Below are 19,050 nucleotides of genomic sequence, written 5' to 3'. Positions count from 1 at the left end.
CCGCCCCACAGCCCCCGCCCCCTCTCCGAGCGCCGCCCCGCCCCTCCTCACAGCCCCCGCCCCGCCCCTCCCAACGTCACTTCCTCAGAGCGCCGCCCCGCGTGCAGAGCCGAGCCGCAGCGAGGGTTCCCCTCCGCCGGCTGCGCTCTCGCCTCTGGTCCCGGCCCTGGGGCTGAGCGCCGCCTGGTGCACCGCCCCGGGCCCAGTGTGGACAGGACTCCAGTTCTGCACCGAATCGCTTCTAACGGCCCCAGCCCCGCAGGGCAGAGCGCTGCCAGCTCCCATCGCACCCGGGGCAGGGCCCCCGGCCTTCCACCAGCACCGGGGGCCCGCCTGTCGGGGGGGGGGCACTTCCTGGAAACGTTCTTTCCGCCAGTGGTGTGAAAACGCGATGGCGGGCGGGGGAGGCTCACATGGCCCATAGTGCAAGTGAAAAATGCCCAGAGGCACTGGGTTAATTCAGTTCAATCAACCTTTAGTCACAATTGTCTAATGAGCTAATCAGTGTTATTACATGGGGGGGTCATAGGAAAGTCTAATCAGAGGGGAGCACACACAGGAAGCCTAGAGAGGCCTGTGCTATGCTGCCCAACCAGCTTCTGCACAGGGGGCATTTCTAACAGTGCTGCAGTGGGTCACTGCTGTGAATGGCTCTGTGTTCTTGGGCCCACTGGGATTTTGCCTTCCATCTTCTTACAGGCAAAAGGCATCGCCCAGCCTCTCAGCTACCTCCCATCCTCTTCATCGCCTCTGGTTTAATCCTGCCAGGTTCTTTACCTGTAGCACATCAAGAGAACAGAGCAGAAATCAGAGAATGATTAGAGTAATTAATACCAGTTGTAGATGGCTGTTCAGTGTGGCTGTTCCTTCTAGCTGATTGGAAATCTGTCTCCCTAGAAAGGGACTATGCAGATATCAGGCGGACTGGGATTACAGAAAGGACTCCTAGACATTGTGTGCTCACCATCACACCTATCTAATGGCTGTTCTCTGGAATTACATCTATTCTCTCCTCTCTTGCAATGGTGTCAGCCTTCTCTCCAGACAATGAGGGCAGCAGGTGGCTCCCGCTAGAGCACAATCAACATCACTTCTTGAATTGGCTACAGGTGCCCCTGGAAAGCAATACAAACTAGGGATGTGAAGGACTAGTTGACTAGTTGCCCGCACCTCTATCAGAGACAGCAATCAAGGGGAGGGAGAAGAGGCGAGTACTTCAAAGCAGCAGCGCTGCATGGAGCCCAGGGTCAGCTGCTCCATGCAGTGCTGCTCCTTTGAAATGCCACAAGGAGCCCGGTGTCGGGCTCCTCACGACATTTCAAAGTGGCAGCACCGCTTGTAGCCCGGGATCAGCAAAAATGCATCAACTATTTGATTAGTAAATTACCTGATACTTACCATCCTTAATACAAACCCCTTTTATTTAACTCCTTTGACTAGCTCTCTGGGATCTGAGGCCTTGTCTACACTGCAGCCATTGATCCACTGGCCATCCATTTATCACATCTGCTGTTGACATGATAAATAGATCTCCAAGCAGGCTCCACTGATACTGGTACTTCTGTGTTGACATGAGAGCAGCCCCTCCGACCTTACCACAGGCAAGACGCCTCTGTGAGCATGTCAATTTCAGCTATGCTATGTGCATGGCTGAAGTAGATCATGGGAGCCATGGAGTCTAGACAAGGCCTTAGTGCCCCTGTGTAGGAGTTCCAACCTTGGACTTGGAAGGAACAATTTCAACCCTTGGACTCCTCCCATCATTAACGTTCTGCTTTTGAACTACTGAACTAAAATGACCCCTTTAACCTCCTTTAATTTTGCTCACTTTGTAAGTAACGTAACGGATGCTCAGATACGCTAAATCTCCAACAGGATGTGCCACAATCCCTGGTGCAAGCGGAATAAATCTACAGTGATGAGATTGGCAGCAGCTCTAACACAGACTCAGATTTTCTGTGGCAAAGGAGCCTAGAGTCCTTTCAACAAATGGCAGGAAAAACCCTCCCAGTCTGCGGTGAAGGATAAGTGACCTATCCAGGGTTGTGAATTTAATCCTTAAGACCTGCGACAGGCAGCACCAACTGTTCCAATTCATGAAAAAAAGCTTATTTCTGTTAGTGGAAAGTTTGTTTTGTTGCATGTGTGATCTGTGCTGTAGAGAAACGCATTATAGGAGCACAGTGCCGACAGGCTTGCTTGCTAAAATAACAGTGTGATATAATCTATTTGCTTAGCACCCTTTCATCCCAAAGGAACTCAAAGCACTTTATCAGTTATAAACCCAGAGGAATCACTTTGTGTCACAGCCATGCTACCACCTCTGCAGAGGCACACAGCAGTTTTTAGTGACAGAAGAGAACACCGTATTCAAATGAAATTGTAGAAGTCATTTAATCCAGAACATAATCCCAGGCTAGCAGTTTGGCCAGGACACTGGTACAAGCACCCCTGCCTCTCGTAAGATGTGTCCAGGGGGTATTTAGCCATCACAAGTGGTCAAGAACTTGGTCTTACATCTTACCTGAGCAGAGATCTCTTCTGCAGCACTGTATCGCCTAACCAAAGAACTGGAGCAGGATTTCAGGACTGACTCAAGGGAAATGCACTCCCAACTCTTTAACCAAACACTATTACAGGAAATACCCTTGTTTTCCTTAAAGTCCCTAATTTAGTCACTGACCAGGAAAGATATTACAAGGAGAAAAGACTGATAAAGTATTTCTTGTGACCGCTCCTCCTCCCTTTCCATCCTCCCTCACCCAATCCTCTAACATCCAACCTGCAGCTACATTTTTTGTTGGGGTTTTTTTTTGCACTGTGTTGTGGATAGGGAAATCAGCAGACCATTTAAATCGGGTGGGTAATAATTTTTGAAGTGGGGTCACGTTACACATTTCTGAAGTGGCCCCAGGCTGCCTGGGAAGGTGTGGGGCCAAAACACTACCTGTGCTTCCCCACCCACAGACCCTGATTGGCATGGGGGTGAGGGAGCACGTGAAGTCTTAGCTCCACTTCCTTCCCTCCCCACCCCCCAGTGTCGAGAGAGAACCAGCAGCTATTTTGAACAGCTGGTGGTTCCCTCTATGTGCCACGGGCCCCTGGCAGTGGAAGGAGACTTTGCACATTCCCAGGCCAATTAAGGCCTGAAGGCAGGGGATCGCATGACGTTTTTGCCTCCCTGCCCCCTCCCTGCAAGGGGTGTGTGGCAGTTCTCACAAAACAGCTGGTGGTTCCCTCTGGTGCTGCGCACCCCTGGAGATGGGGGGGAAACTTCATGCACTCCCGCATCCCCAGGTCTTGAATGTTTGGGGGCGGGGGAGTGGCAGAGCAGCCGCAGGCTAGATCAACTGGCTTGAAGGGCCAGAATCGGCCCGTGGAAGCTCTTTTGCCCACCCTGATTTAAATACTTTCCACCCCAGAAAAACAATCTCCAGATGCTGGTGACTTGAAGCTCCAGCAGCAAAGCAGCTGACACTTAGCTTCTCCCCCCCCCCGATAGGAAGACTCTCTCAGCTGGATTTTAAACTTGGGATGAAGAGCAAACCAACACCAAGTCTGCTCTTTAGACGCTCTGCTTTCAACACTACTTACAGTGACTGCAGCTCCCATTAGGCCCTGGACGAGTGCTTCTCCTGTTGACTGTACCTAGGCAAGACAAGAACACGTTGTAGCTTTCTGCTGATTTTACACTTGTACAGGCTCATAGGACAGGGTTACGCACGTGCGGTTGATTGTCAATATGTGTTGCTGTGATGGAGGGGTGTATACACTCAGTGATACAATACTGAAGCTAGGTAGCTTCGCTAGGTCTGCTCAAGCGGAAACAAACCCTGGGAATGCAGTGTAGTCATGGCCTATGTATTACCTGCTTAGCTGTATGGCCCATCGTCATGGCATCAGCTATTCTGTTTTCTAGGAAATGCCAAGTCTCTTCAAAGTCAGATGACGAGTCCTGCATCATCACCAGCTCCGTGGTGTTGTAGATGCCGGCCAGCACTGCCCGACGAGTGTACCAATTAATCTGCAAGGACATGAACCATGAAACGGAAGATTAAGTCCTGTCCAGTAAGAAAGCAGATCTCATAACACCATGTTTCCTCTAATCTGTAACAGCCATGTATGGATTTTTCCCATCCACGTGCGGAATTCAGTTTTATGTGCAGCAAGGCATGTGTGAATGTGCACCACCGATAGAAACAAACAGCCCAGCTGTTGGAGCTCTGCAAATCAGCTGGGCAGGATTTGAATTTCTCCTGAGCAGCCAAACAAGCGCACAGCTTGCAAGGAACATTACTCATAAATTGACCTGGGAAGGGGAGTGAGAAAATAGAAATAATCTCCCCCTCCAGATATCAACGGTGTAGTTACTGACCCAGGGATGAAGGGACACCTCAGCAGACAAGACAGTACGGCTCAGATATACAAAGAAATTTAGGCTTCTAACTTCTATTGAAATCTATTGCATCCAATAGATTTGGGCCCCCGTTATAGAAAGGATGTGGATGCATTGGAGAAAGTCCAGAGGAGGGCAACCAAAATGATTAGGGGGCTGGAGCATTTTACTTATGAGGAGAGGCTGGGGGATTTGGCCTTGTTTAATCTGCAGAAGCGAAGAGTGAGGGGGGATTTGATAGCAGCCTTCAACTTCCTGAAGGAAGGTTCCAAAGAGGATGGAGAGAGGCTGTTCTCAGTAGTGACAGATGAGAGCATGAGGAGCAATGGTCTTAAGTTGCAGTGGGGGAGGTCTAGGTTAGATATTAGGCAAAGCACTGGAATGGATTCCCTAGGGAGGTGGTGGACTCTCCATCCCTGGAGGTTTTTAAGTCCCATGGAGAAAAAGCAGCACGTAGAACATTCCTGACCAAAAGTTAACCCCAGCACTGCCTGATTCAGAGTGCAAATAGGTTTGCTGCAGAGGTCAAGACGGAATCCAACCGTATCCTCTTCTGCACTGTCCTGTCGGTCAGGGGCATTGTGGGAGAGCAGACATTTCTTCACAGTATTTGTATCAGCCAATATACAGCTATAATACTGGACATGAAGACAAATGGCCTGCTACAGTATAATAAATCCTACATTCAGAACCAACCCCCATCTGTGATTTGCCAGGGATTCAAGCCTTTGTAAAGGGTAGTAGCTCAGAGAGAACCAGTTACCCCACAAGCTTGCAAACTTTTACTCCCCTTCCCCCTCCACATAGCCAGCTGTAGACCAGATGCATCCCATTCTTTGCCTTTGCTCCCTTGTTGCTTGAAAGCACGCACCACAGGTGCACAAGTACGGGGCGGAGAGCTCCATCTGAGTTCCAGACTGTCCTAGTGCACGTGACTGAGCTAACTCCCTCCTGGGGAAACTGCTTCACAGCTCCCCACCGACAACTTGGTGGCTCCCTCCGAAGTAGTGAGGCTGTGAAAGACAGGTTCTTCCACTTCAAAGGTGCCAGGGAGACTTTCAGAAACAGCTGTTTAGGCCCAGCCTCTGAAGCGTCATCACTGGCTTTCAGAATCCATCAGGAACTTGAATGTCCTGGGGTGATCATCTCCTTTCAGCTGCTTTCTGGTTTTATTTCTTTCATTGTTCTGTCACCTCATTTATTTTTCCACTGCAGTAGCTATTTTATACTCCATGAAGTTTATTAAAGTAGTTTGTTAAGATGGCTTATTTGGCTTTCCTTATTCCCTACTGATGTTTACATGAATTAAAATAATTTATTATTTGCCTTAATTAAAGTTATCATTTATTCGGCTTTTATTTCCTGCCAGAAAGATGAAGGCTTTAATAAGCTGCTGTTATTTTTAGGTAGCTGTTTTGAGAACTGCATATACTATCCTCAGTGGTGGAGACAGTAGCCCTAACAGAAACGTTTGGACCAACTTTTCTGTTACTGAGTTATACTCATAAAATTGCAAAATGTGTTTGGGTCTTAAAAAAAAGAACATTGTTATCACCAAGGCTGGGACAAAGAGTGGAACCTTTTATAACTGGCTGTAATTAGGCAGGACTAAAGACACAGGCACAATTTTCAAAAGCACATAAGTTACTTGAGAGACAACGGTCACAAAGTCCCCTTGGGGCTGGCTCCCGGTGTGCTGATCATGCCACTGATGCTTGATTTCCTGTGCTCCGGGGCTTCCCACCACCTTGTCCTGCTGGGCCAGACTCCACCCATGGCACAGAGTTGGGGTTATTAATGATGAATCTACAGACATTGCCAAATGTTTGATCACTTTTGAAAAACTGTGCACCATCCATTCGATTCCTGACAATCAGAAAATGACTACTCCGGTTGTGAAGCTGAAAGGGACATATTCAATAGGATGTCTCCTGCTGATGCCGCCAGCTATGGCAAATTCAAGGATTTGGTTTTAAAACAGTTTCAGATTTCACCCTGTCAGTTTCAGGTGTAATACAGAGCCCTTTAAAGGATGGGCTGGGCATAGTAAGGTGGCTTATGTGAACCAACTGAAAGATCTGCTAAATAAGTGGGTGGGTGGGAAAGGAATCAAGCTTTGAAGGCATGTGTGATTTGGTTGTTCAGGAAGAATTCCTGGACATGGTTCATGATGATGTAAAGCAATGCAACTAATTGTTCCCTCCGGGTGTGGGAGCAACCACTGTACATCTCTCTTTCACTGAGAAAGTGGACAGACCTTATAAGCTTTCTGTGCATAACACTTTTAAACTGAGTACTTTTATACAGAGTAAGGCAGATTTATTTGGGGCTTTGGACTCCTTTAGGGGTTGGTTTCCTGGGTACTGGAACCCTCCTGGAGCTGAACTGGCTCAGGGGGCAGTAACCCCAACTCTGTACCTGATCTAGGGGAGACCAGGGGATCTGTCTAGCGGGACAGGTGGTGGGGAGCCCCGGAGAGCAGGAAGGCAGGCGTCAGTGGCATGATCAGCCCACCAGGGGGCAACCCTGAGGGGATTCTGCCATTCACCCTCTCACAATAACATTCTGTTTTCAATAGTGACTTAAGAGCCTATATTTCAATGAAAGTCAATGGGAAGGAGAGACAATGTTGAAGGTATTTAGGAAATTAGACATGCAGCTAGGCTTTTGAAAATCCTACAAGGTGTCTACGTCCCACAGACTTTGAAAGGACTTTTTCTAGGTGTCTGCTGAAAATGGGAACTTAATCTTCTGAAAACATTGTCCTTACTCACTGCTCCACCGGGGATAAAGGCCTTGCTCAGAAGCCAATGCGATTTACAGTGCACATGAGTCCTTCGCATGGTGACGCAGTGCTAAAAGGTACAACTAGTGTGTCTGCAAGGCACCAGGACTTACATCAGTGGACTGGTCTCCTGCATAGTGCCACATATCATCTACCATACTAGTGAGGAGGTTTAGGCTGGCAGGGATGTTGTGTGGAAGCAGCAGAATGCTTACAGCCTGAGAAGAGGGAGACAGACAAGTGGAAAGAAGCATTAAAACAAATCAACCAACACGTTATCTTTTGCACACACACACACCCCACCCATATCGCCAGGGCTTGACAAATTAGTCAATCTACTCATCCGGGGCAAGTACATTTTAGGCCGGCACAGCGCCACAGCACAATCAGCATGCGTAGCATGCCAAACCACGAGGCTTCGGCGCCGCTTGCCAAGACCTGCATATAGCTACCGTTCTGCCTCCACCCTGAGCAGACAGCATGCCCAATCCCGTGCAGCTAACTTTAGGCTCTTTCCTGGGGCTTCTCCCTGAGTGGCAGGGCCATTCTGAATTCTATTGGTGCCTCTTTCTTGCAATAAGGAGCACACCCATCCTCCACGGGGAGGCCTCTGTACTCCTTCACAGTACAACTAAGAGAGTAATGCAGGGGATCTCAAACTGTGATACTGCAACCCCCCTCTAAGTTGCTCGTGACCCCCTGGGGAGGGGGGGGGGTTAGGAGCCACAGTTTTAGAAAGGCAGGAGTAATGCTATCTCTCCTCTCTCTGTTGGGAAAACGGGATGAAGCTATCCAACCCAGGCATGACGCTTCTCGATTAGCTGGTAGTTACTAACGCTATACCAACCCCCACAGGAACTGAGCACTTCACCTGCACAAGTCTCCTAATCTTCTGGCCCAAGAAAGGAGGCAGCTAAATCAAAGTTCCCACAAGTTGCCTTAGTGGTTTTAAGAGTTGATCGTTAGACTGCAGAAGCAAATAAGCACCACTTTTCCATCTGCAAGCATCAGATGAGCAGAATGCAGCAGACCTCAGGACCAATGCTACAAGGAACCTGACTTGCAATTTGAGTGCAGGAGCTATCCAGCACAGAAGCTGAACTCCCTTTGGAGCACCTGACTGGAAAGGAAGCATCATGAGATGTTTGCCATTGTAGAATGACAAAGCCCTGGCTGGGTTATTGAGTTGGGATTGGTCCTGCCTTGGGCAGGGGGCTGGACTTGATGACCTCCTGAGGTCCCTTCCAGCTCTATAATTCTATGAAAGGACACCCTGCTGACAGCTGTTACCCTCCAAGGTCAGCCCCTTACATCTGGAAGGAACTATCCAGTATGGATTTCACACCCAGCTTTGGACTGGTCTGATGGAGAGATTAAAACATGCGTGCTAGGGGATTAAGCAGCTTCAGTGACATATTTAAAAAAAAACAAACAATCTGCAGGTTTTGTACCTGGGGCCATTTCTCAATGTACGGAATCAGCATCCTCAGTCTGGCTTCCACAGCATCTCTCAGGAACTGATCTGTCTTCTTCTTCCTGGAAAAGGACAAACAACGTTTCTAGCTGCCAAAAATGCAACTGTGAATTTTCATTTTTAAGGTTTTGAATCTCTGTGATGAAGTGGGAGGTTTGTGGAGGTTTCAAGGGATTTGCATGCGGCATGTTGCTGGGTGTTACTGGTTTAACACGGTGAGGGGAGAGGGAGTTTGTTGTTACAGGAATCAGCATGGCACTGGGGACTCCAGCTAGTAGCCTGGAGAACGGAGCTCGAGACCCAGATCAGATGGCACAGCCAGTTCTGGCCAGTGGAAGGACAAAGGGCTGTGGAGAAAGGACTCCGGTAACCAGACAGCAAGTTCCAGGCGGTGTGGGGCAGGGGACACGGACAAAGGATGGAGGAGAAGAGAGGCAAAAAACAGAGGGGCTCAGGGAGGAGCTGCTGGAGAGGGATTTCAGAGCCTCAACTGGAAGGACAGGGCTTCTGGACTGGGCAAAGGGAGAAGGCACGCAGAGGGTAGTGTCTGCACTTGCTCCCTCTGTCGAGAGAGGGATGCAAATGAAGACATTCAAAATTGCAAATGAAGCTGGGATTTAAATATCCCGCGCTTCTTTTGCATAATGGCATTGTGGAGGCGGGAATAAGGGAATTTATGTGCAGCCATCTTGGTCTTGTTAACAAGACAGCAAGAGTCAGGCTAAGTCTGAGGCCTACAACGCGAGATCTGTGATTAGACGCTGCCTTCGCCTCTCGCCTCCATACGGAGATAAGGATAGAACGCTGACTCTGGCAGGGACCTTGAGATAAGGAGCATCTGGGTGGAACTAAATAACTGTTAGCCATTGGTGTTTGGAATGGGAAGGAGACTAATTGTTATTGTTATTATATCTAATGGACAGTATATAAACTGCTTCATAATTGCTTGTATTCGAAGATCTGCCTCGGAAGGGGGGGCTCCCCCCCGTCCGAACCAGTTTTTCCCTTGCTGCAGCTCGTAATAAAACTGCCTCTGGCTACTTGTTGCTTAAACACAACGCAGAGTGAGGACAATGTTTTCTTCCACAGCATTATGGCACTATTTCGAAATAACATGCTGTTAAGACACGGTTACTTTGAGAGGGTATGTCTACACTACAGCACTAATTCGAACTAACTTAATTCGAATTAGTTAATTCGAACTAAGCTAATTCGAACTAGTGCATCTAGACTTAAAAACTAGTTCGACTTAGCATTTTGCTAATTCGAACTAGCATGTCCACACTGAGTGGACCCTGAACCTAGGTTAAGGATGGCCGGAAGCAGTGCCGGCAGGGCATCAGATTAGGACTTAGAGTGTGGAGCTGCTGTCTTAGGCTAGCCGAGGGCTGTGCTTAAAGGGACCCGACCCCCATTCCGGACAGACAGTTCTCAGGGGTTCCCCGCTTGCAAAGCAGTCCTGGCTTGGAGTGCCCTGAGTGCCCACACTCGGCACATCACAGCACTCGGCCATCAGCCCGGCTGCACTTGCCGCAAGCTGCCATCCGGAGGGGAAGGGGGGGGGGGTCAATCAAGAGGCTTCAGGAGAGTTTCCACCCTGAGGAGCCCGCAGAGCCAGCCCAGTCCTCCCCATCGGGGGCTCGTACCCCATTCCTCCCTCACCTCCTTCCACTTACCCCTCCCTAACCCCCCTTCCTGATGTACAAAATAAAAGACACGTGTGTTCAAAAATAGAAACTCTCTTTATTGAACAAAACTCGGGGAGACTGGGAAAAGAAGGTGGGAGAGGGGAAAAGAGGTGGGAGAGGGGAGGGCAACTAAAATGATCAGGGGTTTGGAACAGGTCCAATATGAAGAGAGGCTAAAGAGACTGGGACTTCTCAGCTTAGAAAAGAGGAGACTGAGAGGGGATATGATAGAGGTCTATAAAAGCATGAATGGTGTGGAGAGGGTGCATAAAGAAAAGTTCTTCATTAGTTCCCATAATAGAAGGACTAGAGGACACCAAATGAAATGAATGGGTAGCAGTCTTCAAACTAACAACAGAAAGTTGTTCTTCACAAAGCAAATAGTCAACCTGTGGAACTCCTTGCTGCAGGAGGCTGTGAAGGCTACAACTAGAACAGAGTTTAAAGAGAAGTGAGATAAAGTCATGAAGGTTGGCTATTAGCTAGGGGATAGGAATGGTGTCCTCTGTTTGTGGAAGGCTGGAGATGGATGGCACGAGACAAATGGCTTGATCATTGTCTTCGGTCCATCCCCTCCAGGGTATCTAGTGTTGGCCGCTGTCGGCAGACAGGCTACTGGGCTAGATGGACCTTTGGTCTGACCCAGTACGGCCATTCTAAGCTCAGGGCTCAGGGTCGGGGGTCTCAGTGGACCACCTTGATTTTCATGCCAACCTGCTCCTGGGTGGCCAGGCTGGCAGCTCTCCTGCCCTAGACGGCCACTTTCCTGTGCCTAGTGCGGAGGTCGTGGATGAGGTCCACGATGTCTGCACTAGACCAGGCAGGCGCCCACCTCTTGCGGACCTGGGCAGGCTCCCGGGAGCCGCCAGCCTGGTCCCGGGAAGAGGCGGAGGGCTGGGTGGCAGCGGGTGGCCGGCTCGAGCCGTGCCAGGTGCAGGGTCTGCTGGCTGGGTGCTGGCAGGCTTGCACCTGGCACAGGCACCACAGCCAGCCCGTGCCCCTTTAAGGGTTCCGGGGCCAGGAGGGGGGCAGAAGAGTTTCTCTGGTGGTGCCCAGAGTGGCCACCAGGGAAAGCTGGGGAGGGCTAGCCTTCCACTAGTTCGAATTAAGTGGATACACAGCCCTTAATTCGAACTAGTTAATTCGAACTAGGCGTTAGTCCTCGTAGAATGAGGTTTACCTAGTTCGAATTAAGCGCACCGCTAGTTCGAATTAAGTTCGAACTAGCGGTTTGCATGTGTAGCGCCTATCAAAGTTAATTCGAACTAACGTCTGTTAGTTCGAATTAACTTTGTAGTGTAGACATACCCAGAGAAAACCCTTCTCTCAAAATAACCCTTATTCCTCATACGAGATTTACCAGTTAATTCGAGAGAAGGGTTTTCTCTCAAAATAACCATGTCTTAACAGCGTCTGTTATTTCGAAATAGCGCAATTTCAAAATAGCGCCATAATGCGATTATGCAAATGAAGCGCGGGATATTTAAATTCCGGCCTCATTTGCAATTTCGAATGTCTTCATTTGCATCCCTCTCTCGAAAGAGGGTGTAAGTGTAGACATACCCAGAGACATGCTGTGCTGACGGAGGCCAACCCTACAGCCCTGAGAGTTCCTATGCTGTACTGATATGCTCAGTAAGACCTCCTGTTTTATGCTGGCTGAGAGACGCTTCAGTCTAGAGAACAGGGTTGCATTATTCCTGCTGGGAGTAGAGCCCCAGAGTCCAGAGCAATTGAACCCCGCGAGGAGGCCCAGGGTGAGAGAGAGGCGTGCTGGAGGTTCAGAGACGTGCCATTCCAGGAGGTGGAGGGGCTCACACCCAAGAGAGAGTGAACCTCTGAGAAGGAGCTAATGCAGTGAAGGAGGTTCCCCCCGGGGACCATACAGGCCAAGTGTGGGCACGACCTATGAGTCTGTGACAACCTCTGTCCAAACTTAACAGAGGAGGTGCATCCTTCCTGTCTCTCAACTCTGGCCCACCTATGCAAGCACGTGTCTGTATGGATGGGTTCATTTCTACAGGAGTAAGTTTTCTAGTTTGACATGCAACACAGGCTACTCACTCTGCCTGGCCCAGCTGCACCAGTTTTTGCTGTTGTTCCAGCAGATTAGAGAGCTCAGAGTTGCACTGGGACACAAAATGCAGGATCAGCTCACTGCCATCAGTGTGAAACATCCCTGCTGCAGCAACAGAGAGGCCCAGTGACTGTGGGAAGGAAGGAGAATCCGAGTAGGTCACCAACTACCAAATAGGTACCAAGCAGGGAATGCAGTTCGGTATTTGATTTGGTAAAAGCCATCACACGAATTCAAAGCAGAATGAAGTTACTTTATAAAGCGCAACCCTACTGACCTCTTTTCCCAGATCTTTCGGTGCCCTTGCTGTGCTATGCTGTGTCAACAGTTCTGCCCCGTTTTTACAGGCATGCTCAACACTACTGATTTTCCCTGAAGTTGTTCCAGGGTTAGGGAAGAATTTGGCCCTGGGTCTCTTTGAAGTACATCTCCCTCTAATTTCTTACATCCTCTCTGTCCCTCCAGCCACATACCTTTGCTCCCTCTGCAATAGCATCTGCTGTCCAACCGTGAGCAGGCACAAACTTCAGCGCTGCTGTCAGGATTCGCTGCTGCAGCTGTTCTTCACTTTCATAGTCCTCCGATTCCTCACCACCCTGGTCAGTGTAACTACAAGAAGGGAGAATTCCCTCACTATAACAACAACATCAGATATCAAAACCCAGGACTCTACATCCTTTTTTTCTGTCACCACTGGCAGATACCAATACGCACAGAGTTCGTATTTCAACCAGAAAGGACATTGTCTCAACGACTTGATTACCAGCATCCTGCTTCAAAGGCCTTTTAAGACTACACTTGAAAGAGAATCCTCTGAACTGTCATTCATGCTTAAATTTGACACCTTACGCCCAAGTTTGAATAAAGACTCTAATTATCTTACCCATTACAAAGATAGCTTCCCCAATTATCACCTCTAATATCATTAACTCACAGACATTTACCTCCCCCTCTCTCATCCCCCTTCTGTTCTGAAATTTGATTTGTCCTTTTCATATGTGTTAAATTTTTTTGATTGTATCCTTTGGTATATATGGTTGTGCCAATTTTCTTCCACTGTTTGATCTGAGGAAGTGGGTCTGGCCCATGAAAGCTCATCACCTAATAAACCATCTTGTTAGTTTTTAAAGTGCTACATAGTCCTGTCTTTTGTTTCCTAACTGTCATGTTACCAAAAATCTAAAACTGCAGCACCTGCTATGCATCCTGCCAAGGATGGCTCAGAGAATAGAGCAGAACTGAACAGCACACACAGATACACGAATAATAAATATATTGAGTCCTGAATTGAATCTGGAATCCATGATTTCCCATGGGCTCAAAATGCTACCTCCAATCCCTTTCTCAGCAGGAGAGTCTTGGGCCTGGCTACGTAGGTACCTGTGGTGGGAGCGCTGGGGCTCCTGGTCAGGCCGGTCACCTGGTGGGTGTGATTCATAACGTTGCTGCGAGGAAGATGGTGGCAGCTCCTGTTTCTGTTCATCTGAGGCTCTCCTCATCAGAGCTGAGGCATAGAAGGCACGCTGAGCCGGGCACCTGAGCACTGAAATGGAAACCATGCGAGTCAGCTGGTCTACTTTAAAGGCATAAGGGGTGAATGAGAAAGGAAACCGACTGAAGGAACTAGTCTGCGCCCCAGAAAAATGTCCATTCACCTGCAGCTAATATTTGTGTGCTTAACATATAGGGAAGGGGTTTTGTTTTTGGTAGGAAAAAATCCTGCAGTTTGTGATCTTATCCCAAACAGCAGAGGATTTCACAATTTTTGTCATGGCAGGTACTCAACAATTGCCCATTAGCGCTTTGGCAACAGACATACATGGCTCTGGGTACCTGAATACTGATTACACACCTAGTTCACTCTCACGTACTATAGAGTATCCCCTTGTCAACTGGGCATCTGCTTTTCCTTAGCACCCAGTGTCTCGGTGCCATTTGAGCCCCTGCTATGCTCTGACAACCAGAGTTTACCAAAGCCAGGGGAGCGTCTGGTTCACGACCCAGTACCCAAAGGATGCAAACACCAGCAGTAGGATGCCATTGGCACTCAAATAGCCAGTTAGACACAAACACGGCAGAGCGTGCACCTAGACCGACAATGTGTGTGAACTCTACCGCCAGCGTGTGATTCTGTTTGCAAGTTCCTTGGGGCACAAGTCATCTCTTTTCATCTGTGCAGTGTCTGGGGCCACCTTGGTGCTCAGTAAATATATATCGGTTTAGTTAAATGGTCAACTCCTACATATCCTTAACCGCAGAGCTGGCCACATGCCCCTGGGGCACCATTACAGGGCACCAAGGCCAGCCAGGGGTATCTGTAAATGGTGCTTCACAGCGCCACCCCATTGGCACCCCGCTCTTTGCAGGGCCACCCCGCTGGCCCCAGTCCCTAGCCCTGCCCTCTGCAGCGCCACCCCCTGCAGCGCCCCCCCGCACCCACCCCGCCACCCTGCCCTCTGCAACGCCCCCCCACCCACCCACCCCGCCACCCCGCCCTCTGCAACGCCCCCCCCCACCCACCCACCCCGCCACCCCGCCCTCTGCAACGCCACCCCCCACCCCGCCACCCCGCCCTCTGCAACGCCCCCCCACCCCGCCACCCCGCCCTCTGCAACGCCCCCCCCCACCCACCCACCCCGCCACCCCGCCCTCTGCAACGCCACCCCCCACCCCGCCACCCCGCCCTCTGCAACGCCCCCCCCACCCCGCCACCCTGCCCTCTGCAATGCTCCCCCACCCTGCCCTCTGCAACGCCCCCCCCACCCCGCCACCCCGCCCTCTGCAATGCTCCCCCACCCCGCCACCCCGCCCTCTGCAATGCTCCCCCACCCCGCCCTCTGCAACGCCACCCCCCACCTCGCCACCCCGCCCTCTGCAACGCCCCCCCCCACCCCGCCACCCCGCCCTCTGCAATGCTCCCCCACCCTGCCCTCTGCAACGCCCCCGCCACCCCGCCACCCCGCCCCCCGCAACGCCACCCCCCACCCCGCCCCCTGCAGCGCCCCCCCCGCAAGGACACGGCGCTGGTGCCCCGAGCGCGCCCCGGGCCCTCACCCGGCGGGCAGCGCAGCAGCCCCCAGCCCGCCCTCCGCAGGCTCCCCGCCGCCGCCATCTTGGAAGCGGGCAGGGCCGGGCCGGAGCCGTCAGCGCGGCGCGCCGGGGGCGGGGGCGGAGCGCGCGGGCGGATGACGGGGCGGGAGCGCGGCCGCGGCGGCAGGTGAGTGGGGTGGGGGGGGCCCGTTGTCCTGCCCCCCCCCCCGCTCCTCAGAGACGCCTTGGGGAGACCTGCCCCCCCGGGGCTGCCTTTGGCCCCTCCCCCTCAGAGACTGCGGGGGGGGGCTTGGCCCCGCCCAGTGACCCCCCCGGCCCGAGCTCCGCCCGAGTCACGCCTGGCGGGCCGGGCCTGGGGCGCGATCTCGGCCGCCCCAGCTTCGTCCTCGGGGGGGGGGGCTTTATCCTCATCCCCCCCCCCCCGCCCTGCCCGGGCAGCATCGCCCCGCCCCTCGGGGGGGGGCTTTATCCTCATCCCCCCCGCCCTGCCCGGGCAGCATCGCCCCGCCCCTCGGGGGGGGCCCTTTATCCTCATCCCCCCCGCCCTGCCTGGGCAGCATCGCCCCGCCCCTCGGGGGGGGCCCTTTATCCTCATCCCCCCCCCCCCCCGCCCTGCCCGGGCAGCATCGCCCCGCCCCTCGGGGGGGGGCCCTTTATCCTCATCCCCCCCGCCCTGCCCGGGCAGCATCGCCCCGCCTCTCGGGGGGGCCCTTTATCCTCATCCCCCCCGCCCTGCCTGGGCAGCATCGCCCCGCCCCTCGGGGGGGGGCTTTATCCTCACCCCCCCCGCCCTGTCCGGGCAGCATCGCCCCGCCCCTCGGGGGGGGCCCTTTATCCTCATCCCCCCCCCCCCGCCCTGCCTGGGCAGCATCGCCCCGCCCCTCGGGGGGGGGCTTTATCCTCACCCCCCCCCGCCCTGCCCGGGCAGCATCGCCCCGCCCCTCGGGGGGGGCCCTTTATCCTCATCCCCCCCGCCCTGCCCGGGCAGCATCGCCCCGCCCCTCGGGGGGGGCCCTTTATCCTCATCCCCCCCGCCCTGCCTGGGCAGCATCGCCCCGCCCCTCGGGGGGGGCCCTTTATCCTCATCCCCCCCCCCGCCCTGCCCGGGCAGCATCGCCCCGCCCCTCGGGGGGGGGGCCCTTTATCCTCATCCCCCCCGCCCTGCCCGGGCAGCATCGCCCCGCCCCTCGGGGGGGCCCTTTATCCTCATCCCCCCCGCCCTGCCTGGGCAGCATCGCCCCGCCCCTCGGGGGGGCCCTTTATCCTCATCCCCCCCACCCTGCCTGGGCAGCATCGCCCCGCCCTGCCCCTTGGGGGGGCCCTTTATCCTCATCCCCCCCGCCCTGCCTGGGCAGCATCGCCCCGCCCTGCCCCTTGGGGGGGCCCTTTATCCTCATCCCCCCCGCCCTGCCTGGGCAGCATCGCCCCGCCCTGCCCCTTGGGGGGGCCCTTTATCCTCATCCCCCCCGCCCTGCCTGGGCAGCATCGCCCCGCCTCTCGGGGGCAAGGTCTGCCCGGGAGGGTGCAGGTTCGTAGCCCTTGCCCCCCCCCCCCTGAGCCCGGGGACCAGGGCCCGTCCCGACCCCCACCCTCCCCAGTCTCCCCACCGCCCTCCAACGGGAGCAGGGAGGCCCCTGACCATTCCCCTGGTAACTCTCCCCCACACACCAGGCTGGGCATGTGCCCGGGGTTTGCCCTGGCAGCTGTCCCTTCCGGGGCTGCCTCTGCGAGCCAGAGCCAGGCCAGCCCTGGGCAGGAGAAGCCAATGGGTCCTGCCCCCCATGTACAGAAACATCTGCCTGCTGGCCCCATTCGGTGCATGGGTCGGGGGGGGGGGTCTCTTCTGACTTTTCATTTAGTCTGATCCTCATTTTGTGATTGCTTCCCTCGGATCCGCTGGGCTTTGATCCTTGGCCTGCTCCTGGGAGGGGAGAGGGGCCGTGCCACATGCTAACAACCGGCTCTCGACTTTGCTAACGAGGCCCTGGCAAGAGCTTTTCGACTGGCTACCTCGGCTGCCCTTGGCTGTCTGGTCTGACTTGCTCTGAAACACAAGTCAAGACCTTGGTATTTGGCATAATGGATGGTTCGAATAGGAGAGGGAGACCCCACAGAGAATGGGGAGATGGTACAGTAGATTGGTGTGGAGCTAGTCTACAGAAACTAAGCCACTCCGCACTGGACAGGGAAAGAGGGAAGGAAATCGTGAGAGAGGCATCAGACACCAACGGGTGTTGAGATGATGATGACCAGGAATGTTCTTTTGATTTACCAGCATGCTTCCTCCATTGCCAAATATCAGGAAGCCTTATTAAAAGCCTCCTCCACTCTGTTTTTGTATTAAGAAGTGTGGCTCAGGCAATTTAATTGTCGGGGAGGGTATTTTATTGTGGGAAGGAGGGTTTTTTTTGTTTGTTTGAACCTTTCCAAGTGCCAGATTTATTACCAACTCAAGAAACCAGTTTGTGTGGTGAACTTTGGGTGTGTCCCAATTTCTCAAGTGCGGTATTAAAATCTTTAAGGAATCATCTCTCTCTCCATGAGCATAATGTAGCGTCCTTGGTTTTGAAGAGAGAGCCCAGTCATGTGAGATGTTTTGGTTACCTCTCAATTGCTGACATGACCGGGCATTCACATAATAAAACTTTGCTTAAAACGTAAAACGTTGATAGTAAAAAGAAAGCTTCAAAGAAAACTGTGTTGGTCCCAGTGAATTCATGTCAGTGGTCTTTCTGAAGTGTAGCCAGGCGATAAGCATTAGGTTGGTAAAAAAAGGTAGCTTAAGATCAAAGGTTTTATACCTCTGTTTGAAGACCTGTTCTTTCCCAAGACCCATTCGTGGCATGGAACTTCTGTGGCTGATGCCACAAAATCCAGTTTGTCTCTCTGGTGTCTGTCATGGTGAGGTGCATATATCACTCCTGTAAATATTATGTACTTATCAGATAAGCGATAAAACCAATGATTTTTCCACTGATCAGAGTGAACTGGATCTTTTCCAGCATCCCTCAAGAAAATGGTTTTATTTCCAATTATGCTAATACCCACTTTGGCATCCCATCTGTGAAACTCCTCCATGTGGCTATTTCCTAATCCCTGTTAAGCACTTGCCTGGCTCTGCTGCTCCAAGGGGATTAATCCTCCCTTTCCTATGTTCTCCTTAACAAGATCTGCATGAGGAAATGTGTTTAAAATGCTCACCAATGGCAGTAACAGCCCTCCAAGCTTTGCTCCCTCATAGCTGTTAACAATGCATGTGAAGGCATACCCAACAAAGTATACAGGGAAACACCCACAAATCCCCAGCCTTTTACCCCAGAAACATGCCCCTTATACTGCTCAAGACTGCCTTGGACAACACAATGTCACAGGTCCATTTTAGCAAAGAAAATGAATATGCACCAGCCCTTGTTAACCTGAGCAGATCCCCCAGAAATGGCAATCAAAGGTCACTAGTTTAGATAAAACATTAAAACAATTTTATTAACTATAGGAAGATAGCTTGTGCGTGACGATACAAATGTAAAAAGGTCAGAATTGGTTATAAAAAAGGAAATAAAATGATAAAATTGCAGTTTA

At 52.2% G+C, this 19,050-nt stretch overlaps 2 protein-coding genes across 2 annotated transcripts in view; one reads left to right on the top strand and one right to left on the bottom strand.

Annotated features, from left to right (window-relative positions):
- Nucleotides 1-458: 458 nt before the first annotated feature.
- Nucleotides 459-15,614, bottom strand: COQ9 (coenzyme Q9). The gene is made up of 9 exons (XM_075940419.1): nt 15,475-15,614; nt 13,801-13,963; nt 12,894-13,029; nt 12,408-12,550; nt 8,633-8,717; nt 7,295-7,399; nt 3,869-4,024; nt 3,595-3,648; nt 459-777 (listed from the first exon to the last, which is right to left on the bottom strand). Exons 1-9 carry the CDS (start codon nt 15,530-15,532, stop codon nt 742-744), a joined length of 936 nt encoding a protein of 311 aa, XP_075796534.1. The 5' UTR covers nt 15,533-15,614; the 3' UTR covers nt 459-741.
- Nucleotides 15,543-19,050, top strand: part of CIAPIN1 (cytokine induced apoptosis inhibitor 1) — a 21,060-nt gene continuing 17,552 nt past the window's right edge. Inside the window, exon 1 of the mRNA XM_075940420.1 lies at nt 15,543-15,637. The gene's annotated coding sequence lies outside the window, so the exon portion shown is untranslated. The remainder of the gene's footprint in view (nt 15,638-19,050) is intronic.

Source organism: Pelodiscus sinensis, chromosome 12 (assembly GCF_049634645.1).
Source record: "Pelodiscus sinensis isolate JC-2024 chromosome 12, ASM4963464v1, whole genome shotgun sequence".
Classification (NCBI taxonomy): Eukaryota; Metazoa; Chordata; order Testudines; family Trionychidae; genus Pelodiscus; species Pelodiscus sinensis.
The sequence above is the reverse complement of the archived record's forward strand: the minus strand, read 5'-3'. Positions and strand labels throughout refer to the sequence as shown.

What these genes read in the sequence shown, in the direction of transcription:
- COQ9 (XM_075940419.1), bottom strand. Translation starts at nt 15,532, where the DNA reads ATGGCGGCGGCGGGGAGCCTGCGGAGGGCGGGCTGGGGGCTGCTGCGC. An exon ending in CTATTGCAGAGGGAGCAAAG is followed by an intron (nt 12,551 to 12,893) that starts GTATGTGGCTGG and finishes TCCTTCCCACAG; the next exon opens with TCACTGGGCCTCTCTGTTGC. An exon ending in ACATTGAGAAATGGCCCCAG is followed by an intron (nt 7,400 to 8,632) that starts GTACAAAACCTG and finishes CCCTCTTCTCAG; the next exon opens with GCTGTAAGCATTCTGCTGCT.